This window comes from Tachypleus tridentatus, chromosome 1 (assembly GCF_004210375.1).
Source record: "Tachypleus tridentatus isolate NWPU-2018 chromosome 1, ASM421037v1, whole genome shotgun sequence".
NCBI classification, from domain to species: domain Eukaryota; kingdom Metazoa; phylum Arthropoda; class Merostomata; order Xiphosura; family Limulidae; genus Tachypleus; species Tachypleus tridentatus.
In genome coordinates, this window is record NC_134825.1 from 184,449,331 (window position 1) to 184,464,291 (window position 14,961).

At 34.8% G+C, this 14,961-nt stretch overlaps 1 protein-coding gene across 1 annotated transcript; it reads right to left on the minus strand.

Moving 5' to 3' along the window:
* LOC143232113 (clotting factor G alpha subunit-like) lies at positions 1-14,746 on the minus strand. Its single transcript, XM_076467198.1, has 2 exons — positions 14,595-14,746; positions 1-228 (listed from the first exon to the last, which is right to left on the minus strand). The coding sequence occupies exons 1-2, from the start codon at positions 14,652-14,654 to the stop codon at positions 16-18; spliced, it is 273 nt and encodes a 90-aa protein (XP_076323313.1). The 5' UTR covers positions 14,655-14,746; the 3' UTR covers positions 1-15.
* Between the last annotated feature and the right edge of the window lie 215 nt (positions 14,747-14,961).

Here is a 14,961-nt window from a genome sequence, read left to right on the forward strand (position 1 = left end):
TATCAAACTGGGTTTTCAGCCTAGCAGAAGTGTATTTGAAGCCATCATAGTCTTCTCTTTAGCAGTAATTACCAGTTTCCCTCCCTCAACTTGGGCATTTTCACGACGATAATATTGCAGTTCGTTATTACCCCAACCATTGAGGCCATTGCCCATTTCAAATTCCCAATCAGAACTTATTCCATTGGTAAATTCATCCGACCAGACGAGCTGCCACTTTGGTTCGTGCTATACCGAAAATAGAAAATACAGCTATGTTTAAAGTGGATAATAATATTTCATACACGGTAGTTTTAATTATTAGATTGTGCAAAAATAATAGAATGCTATTGTTATTAATATTTAAATATTTATATGGTTCATACCATGAGAAGTGAAATGTTATTTTATTACAGTGAGAAATGATTTACCTAAAATTTTCAGATCACTTAAGCTTTTAAATCACCATTATATATTCTGTTCTATTTAAATACGAAAATAAAATAAAAAATATTGTAATGAATAAACAAGGCACTCTATAATTAGGTTTTGCAAAATTTGTGCTAACATCAATATTCCCTATGAGCAGAAGGACCAATTAATAAATAAAAGTGATATAATTGTGTCTTTTATATCAAAGCTACATCAGGCTATCTGCTATGTGCAGTGAGGGGGAATCGAGCTCCAAATTTTAGTATTTTAAATCCAAAGAGTTACTGGCTTCCCACTGTTGTAACCATATTAATTATCAAAAATGACAGGATACTGTGAAGAGGCGGATATTCAGAGAATCGTCTAATATAATCAACTGATTATTAATAAAAAATCAGTATCTGTATACTTCTAAATAAAACTAAAGAGATGTGTGTGTGTGTGTGTGTGTGTGTGTGTGTGTGTGTAATAAAAGTAATACAATATTTATTATTTAAAAACTAAAAATATTCTTGTAAGTTACACTTTAGTGTGCGAGTTGTTTGTAAACGAGAGAGCATCTACAAATTCTAAGTTTACATTAATTTCCTTGCACCTTCAGAATTAGACTAAAATATGTGAGGATTCTAGTCATTTAAATATAGATTTTCAAGATAGAGCTGAAGTAGTTAGTGTATTTTCGTGAAGTATTTGTGTTAGTTATCGTTCCTGTCGAGTTATTTTGTTCTGGTACTTGATTTGTTTTACGTTAGTTAACGTGTTTGGTAACATAGGCCTACAATAATTTACAACGGTGTACAGGCGTTCAAAGCTTACTGGGGTATTTAAAAAAAGACGAGAGAAAAATAATACATCTATTTTTACAATAATAAGATTTGTTTAAATGATATATTACTTTTATTAAATCAAATACCACAAGATACACCAATTGAAGTTTTGAAAACTAGAACTATCTAAACTATTTTAGATAAATGGTTTCAGGTAATTTTTATTTAAGGTGGCACTCAACAATACGCAGGTCATCTACAGTTCGGTCATTACAAAACGAATTCTAACAAATATTTTTTCGTAACATGCAAGTATAATAAGAACAAAACAACCACTATATTCTGAACCTTTGGTAACAGCTACAGTAAGGAGATTTGTAGATAAAAAACCTTTTTTCTTCAGCTATAACATCAATAAAACAAAACCTACAAATCACACCAGATCTAAATACACATCGTATTTAAAACATTTGAATCAACTCTGCCAGCTATTATTACTCTACATATTAGGAACATAATGTTTTGATGGTGGACACCAACATTTCACTGGTTTTGCTATGAGTAAAATTACTTAAAACTGACAGGATATTTTAATAACATCTTAAATGAACAGGCGCAAGCTTTCATTCCATCAAACTGAAAAAGGGATACCCATTAAAAAGTTATTGTTTAGCACAAAAGATTTCAGGTGAAAGAAAACTTGCTAGTCTTTACTTTAAGCGAAACGAAAAAATGTTTTTTGTTTTTTTTTATAATCGTAATATCATAGACGAAAATTTAAAATCTTTGGAGAGAGGTTGGATTCAGTTCCGGTGGGGGTTTATTTATTAATACAAATAAATCACATTCAATTATACCCTGAATTTCTATTTTTCGTTCCTAATATATAATATCAATAAAGAAGCAGTGATTTGTCACATACAGGTTGAGGTGTTGCGATACATCAGTTCATTATCTGTCGGTATATCGATTATCAATCAGAAGAATGCTTCAACAAAGTGTAACTAACAGTTTTATGACAGATAACAGACCTGAACGAGGATGGTTACTACCAGATGAGGCCAACCAACATATCAACAAACTATCATAGATATAAATAACACTAGAGTGGATGTCGCGTGATTTTCGTCATGCAAATGGCCGCCATTAATGTGTTGGACTTCCAACGACCGATAGTTCAACTGACAATGGCGAGGCGACCTCACTGTTTTACATCTAAACTAAATGTTTATGCAATCTTATTTGATTTTACTAAACTTGTCACGCTACAGTGATCTAAACCAGACTTTTAACTGGTCCACAAAACACGCATATCTCACATGCAGAATTCATTTAGTTCTAACCTAGAAAGAAATACTAAGATGAAAACCTTAACACTGAAAAACATCACAAATATTTTCGTCAACAAACAAGAGGTGGCGCGTCATGTCCTTTTCTTGCGGGTGTAGAAGAATGTTAATTACGTATCTAACGGCCAAACATTCACCATTCTTAATCGAAGTAGGCGGAAATAAGTAATTCGGATTTACATGATAATTTATGACAAAAAAGTGATGCACGTATACATGCACACACACAATATGAAGTCCAAAACAAATAACAAAAATCATTACCCTTACTACATCAATGATGCATTACATGTATTGTATTAGACCTAAAAACATTAAATTTAGCATATTTATAAACAATTTTCCTTCTTGTATCGAGCTTTGACAGTATGGTCAGGTCCTTCCATCTCTCTTATCTGCTATTAGATATTTTGAGATATGAGCCCCTACCTCAAAATTGTCTTTTTCTGTCACTTTTGTTTGTTTGTTTGTTTTTTGAATTTCGCACAAAGCTACTCGAAGGTTATCTGTGCTAGCCGTCCTTAATATAGCAGTGTAAGACTAAAGGGAAGGTAGCTAGTTATCACCACCCACCGCCAACTCTTGAGCTACTCTTTTACCAACGAATAATGGGATTGACTCCCACATTATAACGCCCCCACGGCTGAAAGGGCGAGCATGTTTGGCGCGACGGGGATGCGAACCCGCGACCCTCGGATTACGAGTCGCACGCCTTAACACGCTTGGCCATGCCGGGCACCCGTCACTTTTAGCCTAGTTGAGCATCCGAGTTGGTACATTTTTTTTTCTTCTGCTATGATGTTTCCCCAGCTGACCAGTTTGACCTCAGTTCCACCGGTAATATTCGATAAATTACCCCCTTGACTTCTCCCCACGACAAAATTAGTCTTCATCGACAAATATGAACCCGGGATAACCATTGACCATACAAAAGCCAGGATCCTTCAATGAGAGGGTTGTTTATCCATCCCTCAACCCGGACTGTAAACCCTGGAGTGCTGGTATTATCGTCACATGTTCTACCACTAAAAGCTCATCTATACCATTCACCCGTCTAACTCTCCAGATGATATCCGGATATCTCTTGAAGAAGCCATGGATCCAAACTTCACGCCATACATTGGATATGGTTCACAGTTACAGATCTCACTACCAAGTTCATCATGGTTGTAACCATATCTAAATCAGCAACTAATTATATCTTATCTCTTCCACTTTAGAACCGAACGCAGAACATCAACAGAGTTTAGCAAGACCACCAAGCATGCCTCACACCCACATTCAACACTGCTCACAGTTCCACCAGAAACTAATATAGCTCAACCCCTCCACCCAGACACCCCAAGTCAAGAACATCAAATATTCGTGGCAGGAGTTTAATTTTTAAATGAAAGTGATTTCCTTCAACTGGAGTAGTCAAGGATATTGAATATCCCCACTTCACAATATAATTTCAATTGTTGTGTTCGTGAATTGGTTAGATTTAACTGTGGGGTTGGCTTCACTTTAAACCATTGGTGTTTTGAAGGAGTGAGTGTAACAAAAAAAGACCGGTAGGTTCCAAGGCAGAGGGAAGATGATCACGTCCGATGACGTCACACTGAAGATGAAGAGAAGAAACAGAGAAAGATGTTACATAAATCATCCAACAAAAAATTTTCCATGATCAGGGTCACAGTATAGCTGGTATCCATAAATACAAGTGCCTTAGAATTTGCTGTGGAGGGAAAAGAGAACAATCAGAGAAAACCTACTTTCCCGAGACAAGTGTCATATATTCTACCTGTCCTGTGCCAAGTGCCGAAATGAAACCACGAGTAATGATTAGTATATTAAATTTAAATTTCTGTCAAATGTTTTTGTTTCAAGGTGTTTGGGAGGTTATGTGTATATCATATGGAAATATTGTTTTATGTGGAATGCTAGTTTGGCAGTTAAAGTTTCTTGTGTCTGATGCTTGGTAGTAAATTGTGAGCTAATGTTATTAGTCTGTCTTTGAGTAATGGGATGTTGTAAGCTTTGTGCATACAGATGACAGTGGTAAAGTTTGGTAGATTTTAAATATGGTGTTAGACGTTCATCTTTCGTAGTTTCCTTTTATTAGTTCCAGGTGATAACTTCTGTTGCTGGTTGATTTATGTTTTTAAGATGTTGTGCTCCGGGAAAGTCGTGTGTCGAATGTTATTACTAAAACACTCGCATGGGGGCGTAGCTTCATTTTATCGTTACCTGCTTCAAGATTCACTTTTCTCAAGGTTTCTGCAATGCTTGTTTAACCCGTCTCAATGCGATACCAACTGAGGACTCTCCAGTCATTACACCAATTAAAGATAACATTTAGTGACTTTTGTCTGTTACTTACTATTAGTGGGTTGCTCTTGTTTGTCAGGTCTTGGAAGAGTATATTGTTTACAAATAAGATATAAAGTAGGGGTGACAGAACGGACCCTTGAGATACTCCTGTGTTGAAATTAAATGTCTTTGATAGAGTGTGGTTTATTTTAACTGTCGAATTTTGATTGGTTAAAAAGTCGGAAACAATGTGGTAATTAACATTCAAGGAGTGTAGTAGATGTGTAATGTGAAATACAGAGTCACAATCTCGTTATTAACATTCAAGGAGTGTAGTAGATGTGTAATGTGAAATACAAAGTCACAATCTGGTTATTAACATTTAAGAATACTGAAACTGTGACCTGACTGTTATCACGTGATTTCTACATAGGTTCTACGAGTCTGGCTGGATGGTCTGTCGTCCTTTACGCGAAGAATTTTCTAACAAGATATTGTTTTGACAGAAGTTACCTTCTTGAAATAATTATTTTCATTAATTTGCCTATGCAGGTCAATAAACTTATGGGTCTAAATTCGTCAGGGTTGGAGTTACCTGAAGTAATTTTAGGGATAATTGCAAATCCGACTTTTTTTTCTTCAGACATTTATTTGTTATGAAGCTACACAATGGACTATCTGTGCTCTGTCCACCACGGGTATCGATTACACTATATAACAAAATGTTTACTGTCTGCTCTGTCCACCACGAGTATCGATTACATTATACAACAAAATGTTTACTGTCTGTGCTCTGTCCACCACGGGTACACTATACAACAAAATGTTTACTGTCTGTGCTCTGTCCACCACGGGTACACTATACAACAAAATGTTTACTGTCTGTGCTCTGTCCACCACGGGTATCGATTACACTATATAACAAAATGTTTACTGTCTGTGCTCTGTCCACCACGGGTATCGATTACACTATATAACAAAATGTTTACTGTCTGTGCTCTGTCCACCACGGGTATCGATTACACTATGCAACAAAATGTTTACTGTCTGTGCTCTGTCCACCACGGGTATCGATTACACTATGTAACAAAATGTTTACTGTCTGTGCTCTGTCCACCACGAGTATCGATTACACTATGAAACAAAATGTTTACTGTCTGTGCTCTGTCCACCACGGGTATCGATTACACTATGCAACAAAATGTTTACTGTCTGTGCTCTGTCCACCACGGGTATCGATTACACTATATAACAAAATGTTTACTGTCTGTGCTCTGTCCACCACGGGTATCGGTTACACTATATAAGAAAATGTTTACTGTCTGCTTTGTCCACCACGGGTATCGATTACACTATATAACAAAATGTTTACTGTCTGTGCTCTGTCCACCACGGGTATCGGTTACACTATATAACAAAATGTTTACTGTCTGTGCTCTGTCCACCACGGGTATCGATTACACTATATAAGAAAATGTTTACTGTCTGTGCTCTGTCCACCATGGGTATCGATTACACTATATAACAAAATGTTTACTGTCTGTGCTCTGTCCACCACGGGTATCGATTACACCATGTAACAAAATGTTTACTATCTGTGCTCTGTCCACCACGGGTATCGATTACACCATGTAACAAAATGTTTACTATCTGTGCTCTGTCCACCATATCGATTACACTATGTAACAAAATGTTTACTGTCTGTGCTCTGTCCACCACGGGTATCGATTACACTATGTAACAAAATGTTTACTGTCTGTGCTCTGTCCACCACGGGTATCGGTTACACTATATAAGAAAATGTTTACTGTCTGCTTTGTCCACCACGGGTATCGATTACACTATATAACAAAATGTTTACTGTCTGTGCTCTGTCCACCACGGGTATCGGTTACACTATATAACAAAATGTTTACTGTCTGTGCTCTGTCCACCACGGGTATCGATTACACTATGTAACAAAATGTTTACTGTCTGTGCTCTGTCCACCACGAGTATCGATTACACTATGTAACAAAATGTTTACTGTCTGTGCTCTGTCCACCACGGGTATCGATTACACCATGTAACAAAATGTTTACTATCTGTGCTCTGTCCACCATATCGATTACACTATGTAACAAAATGTTTACTATCTGTGCTCTGTCCACCATATCGATTACACTATGTAACAAAATGTTTACTTTTTCTTGTTCCTGGACAGAAAGTGTTATTTCCCAATTGCTTAGGCCTAAAGTAAATGGAAAAGACCTATTTTTCTCTTCAAACTTTGCTTTTGTGAGCTGGGTAATGAAATTTTCAAGTTTATCCATTTTCCAGAACATTCCAGGTAGATTCAGTGCCGAGTAGCTGAGAAAGAATTTTCTCGAAGAGGAACCTCTTATGGTTGCGAGGTTTATCCTCACTTCTCCCATTTTAATGCCTACCGAAGAAGCCTATGTACGTTGAAGTTGAATCGTTGGTAATATTAGTTTGAAATTGTGGGCTGTATGGGTCAAATGTAGATAAAACATGGTTGTCGTTATTCTGTTGTAAGGATTGATTAAAAATGATAGCAAGTTAACAAAGAAGGCAGTAGTTTAATAGTCAGCAAGCAAATTCACTTTGTCGACGTCAGCTTATGTTGTCCTACCTTATGCGTTGAATTCACTTTGTAAACGTCAGCTTGTGTTGTCCAGTCTTATGTGTTTTGAAACAGTTTATTCATTTCTTTTCCTGCGAATGATTTAAATTTCTTCCAGAATTCGCTGGGTTGGCCATTACTATTGTCTAATGTACGACAGAATTTCGTCCAATGTTCTCTCCTTTAACTACGTCGAATTAGTGCGCGTGTTCCATTTACTTGTGGTTTTAACGATTGGTCTCACGTCATCACGCCCGAGTCTTTCATGAGTTTGTGTATGTCAGATGTCAATGTCCAGTGTTGTAAAGAAATGTGTTTGTTAGATGAAGGAATGAATGTTTTTGTGGCTTTTGAGCTAGCAATTGTGACGTCATTAACGTATTTGTTTGAAATAACGAGTCCATATTAGCTATTCCATAAACTAAGACATACAGAGCCATCTCACGGTGGAGCATGGCTCAACAGCCACACTCTAAGACATACAGAGCCATCTCACGGTGGAGCATGGCTCAACAGCCACACTCTTAGAAACGAGTCGGAGAACTCTTACACCTCTTCCGAAAACTCATGAATGACACCGAGTTTCTCCGACAACCATGCCCAGTTTCTTACAACTGCACCTACGTGAACGACACCACAGAATTTCAGGAACATTTCTGCAGTAACTTTCCGCTAATGTAGCCACAAGTGAACTTATAACATTTTGTTTGTATAAACCGGTTTCTTTCCTTCCTTACAGCTATATCCGGGCATGATCAGGGAATACTGTTTGGTGCCCTGGCCGTGAAAGTGGGTTTTCTCGGGATATTCACTTACCAGATATTAAAGATATACAATTAAATAAAATAAAACAAAGCTATGTAGATACAAACTGTAATAAAACTAGGCTCGCTCTGTTATAAGCTCTATTTTATGTATGTGATAGTTACAATAATTTATTTTTTGTTGTTGAAACAACCCAAGATATTTTAGGCCATTTGTATCGCATACTGATTATCATAATGAAACTGATAGCTTAAGGAACGTCGACTAGATGAGGCCACCTACAAAAATTCAATCTCTTACAAAATTCTGAGAAAGATTCTATTGGAAGTTCGAAATTCAAACGAAAGTAAAGACGGCCGCAAGCGCACATGCCCCACAAATGATAAAAAGTGATGGCTGGCCAATCTAGTGTTATTTGTTTCGAATTAAAAACAAAGCTACACAATGGGATATCTGTGCTCTGCCCACCACGGGTATCGAAACCCGGTTTCTGGCGGTGTCAATCCGCACACACGCGGCTGTGCCACTAAGGGGCCTAGTGTATATCTATGTAAAATATATCTTGTTGACAAAACAGACAATTTCGTTGTACACAATAAACCTAAAAGAACCTGGTAATTGTAAAACCGAGACCAAGTAATGGATTGGAAAATTCGATAATAGTGTTTTTCAACAGTTTTTCTCAAAATTGTAAACGTTCAGATTTTAAATCCTGAAGAAATAAATGTCAGCTTCATCAACAACAGTAACATTATCAATCACTCGAACATTAAACCTTAGAGTATGCATAATTCAGATATAATTTTGGATTGACAAAAAGAAACAGTGGCACACATTCCAAATATAACACACAAACACGGTGTAGTGATATATCCCAGTGAAGTTGGGCTGCAAATTCGGTGAAGAAATTTACTTTAAGGTTATATATCTTATTTATTCCCAGAATTTCTTATTCATCACATCCATAAAATTCTATTCATAGCAGCATTTGGAAAACTGCCATTTTGTTTTCCATCTTATGCAAAGTTTGAGGTTTGAACTGTAAACTGTTTGCAGTGCTGTTTATAAGTAGTGGGTTTTCAGTACATAGGAACAGCATTTCCTTTCATTTCAACTTTGTCCCTTTTGTACATGATGCAAGTTTCCAATTTAGGCTTCCCGTTTTATAACAAACACAAGGCCCAGCAGAAGAAAAATAATATACCCTTTTAATGTTAGTTTTTATTCTCTGTTCATCAGGAAATTTTACTGGTATGACTCCTTGTTATCAATTTATATCTATTATAGTTTAGTTGGTTCCCACACACGAAGATTATTTGCACAGGATGAACAGAGTTCCAGTACATTTTAAATTCACAAACCTAGTATGCTCAAGTTCCACTACAACAGCTTTTCCACTTTACTTTAACAAACAGGTACATAACACACTGTCTTTTCTCTTTCACCACAGGGAATTAAACCTCAAATTTTAGCATTATATCACCATAAACTTAACAATGAACCACTCAAAGCCCTTCTGACCTTAACCTTATAATTAAATGGTTAGTATTCTTCGCTCTACAACTAGAGAATCAAGGTTAAAGCTGTGACATGTCATGGAACCATCTTCCCAGTGAGCTTTGGTAGATGTATTATAACTATGACATTTAATAAATCATTAAAATCAATGCTTTGTATTTACATTATTTTCATTTGTTTGAAGCTATCAATGGTTTCCAGTTTAAAATCACACTAAGTTTTCTTGTACATCACCTTCAGGATTATTTGTCAGACACAAATTATATTTTTTCTTATGTCATGCAGTGCAATATCATGACACAGTAAAAAGTAAAGATTCTTGTCTTGTAACTTGAGGACAAAATAGAGAATTGCAAGACATGCAGAATGTGATTTGAAAGCGAAAGCCATTGATTGATTTTAATTATTTATTAAATTATATACAACACCCAGTTATGATCAGTCATATCAAGTAGCCACAGGTCAACTAAATAAAGGACTATATGAATTTTAGAGGTCACTGATAGCCCATGTGCCCCATTAGATATTATACAAGTTGAAAATAACAAATCGTGGATGCAACTTTTATAATTTGTGCTGTTTCACTTCACGTTAAATTGTATATTTAGAAATATGTGACAAACTATTACTAATGTTTAATATCAGAATTCATCACTGATCCATTTGTACAAGGAAAATGAGACAAAGGAAGAAAGACAATGGATTACGGTTATAATTTTTAATGTAGTTTAAGACAGGAACAATATGTAATTTATTAATAATATAAGCTTTATAAAAACTTTACAATTAATCACAAGAAACTGTAGATTTATCAATTGTGATTAAATAAAACTAACATTGTAAACATTTAGTATTAGCTCTTCCATGTCAGGCTTAGTGATCTGTATTAATATTTATCTTATAATCAATGTATCTGTAAAGACACTTTAAACTTACATCAGCAACAGAACACTGTCTCAACCATTTTATCACCTATTTACTATTATGGCAAAACATTTTCTTTCTGAAGTCATATTGGTGAGTGGGGTTTTATCTACTTAAATAAACCAATCCAAATTATGATAACCCAAGTGATCAAGGTATTTCTACACTATTTCAACATCCTTGGTATAGCTATAAATACCAGTATCAGCAAACTACAATACTTTTCCCCTTATCATTTTAATGAATAGGGTGAACATGTGGTTTACCATTATTTACAGCTTCAGGCCAAACATGGTTCAGTTTTTCCCTTGCAGTAAATCACCCATGTCCTCTTATAAACAAAACCTACCACTATTATACAACTTATAACCTGAGATGTTTAAAATATTTACTACTATCAGTATTCTAAAATTAAACAAAGTTTCAGTTTTTACAACTCAGAACTCATCTGTTTTGTTCCAAACATTAGGGTAGTTGTAACTCAGTTTATTATTGATTTAATACTCAAATCTGAAAGATGCATCTTTGAAAAATATTACTTAACTTCTGAGGCCATAATCCCCTCAGCACCTTAGCTATTCCATCACTGTGTTTATTCTCAACTTTAGGCTAAACTATTTCCAATGGATTCCTTTTTAGCTTTCCAAGATATCCTACAACCTAGCCTACATCCATCTCAAGCATATAAATCATCCTTACCAAGAAAAGCATCCCATGGATCTGCCCAGCCCTCCCATTGCCTGAAGGATAATATTTCCTTCAAGTCTTAGATTCTTCCAAGTTATTCATTTCTACAACAAACCACATGTAAAGGCCATATACCTGTTTCCATCTATAATACTTACACTTTTTAAGTAACATTTCCTATTTGAAATTATGCATTATGAAAAGAGCAAGTTGTGTGATACCAGCATCTAAACATTCAACACAAGGTTCTGTACTAAAAAAATGATTCTAGTTTCCCTCTTTCCATGGTCCCCACTACAAGAACTTAATGACAGAGTCCTCTGACTATGCAAGTGTACATCTGTTATCAACTTGTTCCTCATTGTGAGCAGCCAAAGAATCAAATCCAATAAAAACTGGTACCTCAAAGATTGTATTTAGACATTTTTTGTTAATACCAAAGTACGAATGAAATTCTAATATTATTTTTTTTGCATATTAATGCTAAAATTTCTGAAATATGTACAATGTCAAATACTTTATTTGATGTCACAAGTAACAGGACGAGAGAAAAATATTTAACCGAAATTCATAAATCGAACAATGGGCAAATATTTTATGTGAAATCAAAATGTTATAAAACAACATAAAATTATCACGATCTTTAAACACAACTAAAAGGTTTGTTATTTATATTATCAAAATACTACCTTGAGGATAAAATTATAGCTATAGTATACTCAGTACATAAACAACGTTTAACGTCTTCAGTAGCAGAAAATATGAAATATTCAGTTGTTTATCCACTTACTTGATAAAGTAATTGTAACAAATTTCTACATGCTTTCTAGTGGCAGAGCATTACATCTGTGGACTTGTAAAGTTAAAAACCAGATTTATATACCTGTACAGAGTGGACTTGTAAAGTTAAAAACCAGATTTATATACCTGTACATCTGTGGACTTGTAAAGTTAAAAACCAGATTTATATACCTGTACATCTGTGGACTTGTAAAGTTAAAAACCAGATTTATATACCTGTACATCTGTGGACTTGTAAAGCTAAAAACCAGATTTATATACCTGTACATCTGTGGACTTGTAAAGCTAAAAACCAGATTTATATACCTGTATAGAGTGGACTTGTAAAGCTAAAAACCAGATTTATATGCCTGTACAGAGTGGACTTGTAAAGCTAAAAACCAGATTTATATACCTGTACAGAGTGGACTTGTAAAGTTAAAAACCAGATTTATATACCTGTACAGAGTGGACTTGTAAAGCTAAAAACCAGATTTATATACCTGTACAGACAACCAAATGTGTAGCTTCCTCCTCAAGTACAACCAAACAAAAATTCCTACATCTTTCTATAAGGATTACATTAAATTTGAATGTTATTAGCTTCATGACAATAGCTTTATCTCAGATTGGCTAGATGAACAAACAACATATGTAGATTACAGACACAAAATACCTAGGTTGCAAGTCATTTACTAATTGTACAAATACTCCAAGTGAATAAACAGTGGATTTATAGAATAACTATCTACGAAATGTATGCACTTCTTTAAATGTATCTATGTTTGTACACATTACATTACAAAGTGCACGTTCAGAAAAATGTTTTCTCTGATATGTTATAGTTTAAGTGGTAATGGAGATTCAGGTTTGAAAGTTAGTAATCACTTAGGTATGGACATCTGTTGGATGTACAGTTTAGTTTTAGTGTCACTGAGGTGTGGACATCTGTTGGATGTACAGTTTAGTTTTAATGCCACTTAGGTATGGACATCTGTTGGATCTACAGTTTAGTTTTAATGCCACTTAGGTATGGACATCTGTTGGATCTACAGTTTAGTTTTAATGCCACTTAGGTATGGACATCTACTGGATGTACAGTTTAGTTTTAATGTCACAAAAGGTATGGACTTCTATTGGATGTACAGTTTAGTTTTAATGTCACAAAAGGTATGGACTTCTATTGGATGTACAGTTTAGTTTTAATGTCACAAAAGGTATGGACTTCTATTGGATGTACAGTTTAGTTTTAATGTCACAAAAGGTATGGACTTCTATTGGATGTACAGTTTAGTTTTAATGTCACAAAAGGTATGGACTTCTATTGGATGTACAGTTTAGTTTTAGTGTCACTGAGGTATGGACATCTACTACATTAAGCTCTGTTTACATTGAACATACTGGAAACTTTACACTTAAGTTTCATGAACATTTTATAATTGTTACATTAACAAAGAAAGTATGATCAAACACACCATTTTTATATTTTAGACTGATGTCTGTTACTTATGTATATAAAGGGTTTTGTTCCATACAGCATTAATAATTAAACCATTTAACTCAACTACATGTACCCTGAGAAGGAATTCTGACTAATACTGAATTTACAAAACTTATTTATACAAGATGTGATAAACGTACAGTAAATTGAACAAGTCTGTTGTGTTACGAAAACATTTATACTCAAGGTACGTCTGTGAACTGACATCAGTTTAATTCACACAGACAGAAGTTTGAAGTGACATTCACAAAAACAGTAAACTTATTTTTGTCCATCATCCAGTTCGTATATTTCATAAGAGCTAGATTTCCCAGAACGTACATCTGATGTTTTTTCAGTGTCCCTGTACAACGTAAATGGTATTTACTACAAACTATCAATCAAATCAGCAATGAGAAGTAAAATGAACAGTAGATAATTCAGACGTAATACCACACTGAATGGAAGTTATTAAAATCTCATGAGCACGGACATATGGTTTAACATACTAAACACTTTGAAAACGGTCAAAGAGCAAAAGGTGTGAGCACACAGAATTACGTCACTATAATTTTTACAAACATATACATGCAAAGAAACGTTGATATCCAGATAATGGCTACACCTTCACTAAGTGTAAATTAATACTGGTTATCCACACTTAATCTGTCTAAATGTCAAACTTGTGTGTTTTAATATTCCATCACTATTCCAATAAGAAAAGTCTGAATCAACCACAAAAAATAATAATAATAAATTTGTAAATCATTTATGTAGCATATTTTTCAAGCTGGTCTATCTATCGTCATTGTGAAATAACCAATTTTTTCCTTTCCGATCCCTTCTCATTAGTTTACAACTTCGTACTGATAACTGAATGATGTGGTTTAACTACAATTAACCTTTAAAGCCTGCAGGTTTACGAGTACAAAATGTTTTCATTTTTAAAAGTATAGACTGAGGGGACAAGTTTTCACAACACACAAAACAATACTTACGCTACAGCAAATTCTTGCAACACCAACATGCAAAACAACACAACACAGCAACACCAACATTGCAATTAACAAGATTAAACAGTTAACGTATTTACTGTTTCAACTAAACCCCCCACCTTGCCATCGTGTTGTGAAATCATATTTTCTGTCTAAATCTGGTAGTAGGTATGCGCCTGCGTGTGACGTAGCGAGACTTCCGTCCAATTATATTCGTACACACTTATCCTAAATTGTGTGTTTTAAACATTATATTACAGGTAATATTGATGCTATTTTTTCTTTATCATAGAATATGAGATTCGATTATTTCTTTTTTGTTTGTGTATTTGTCTTAATTCGTAAGCACTATTGGTTCTGTTGTTCAGTA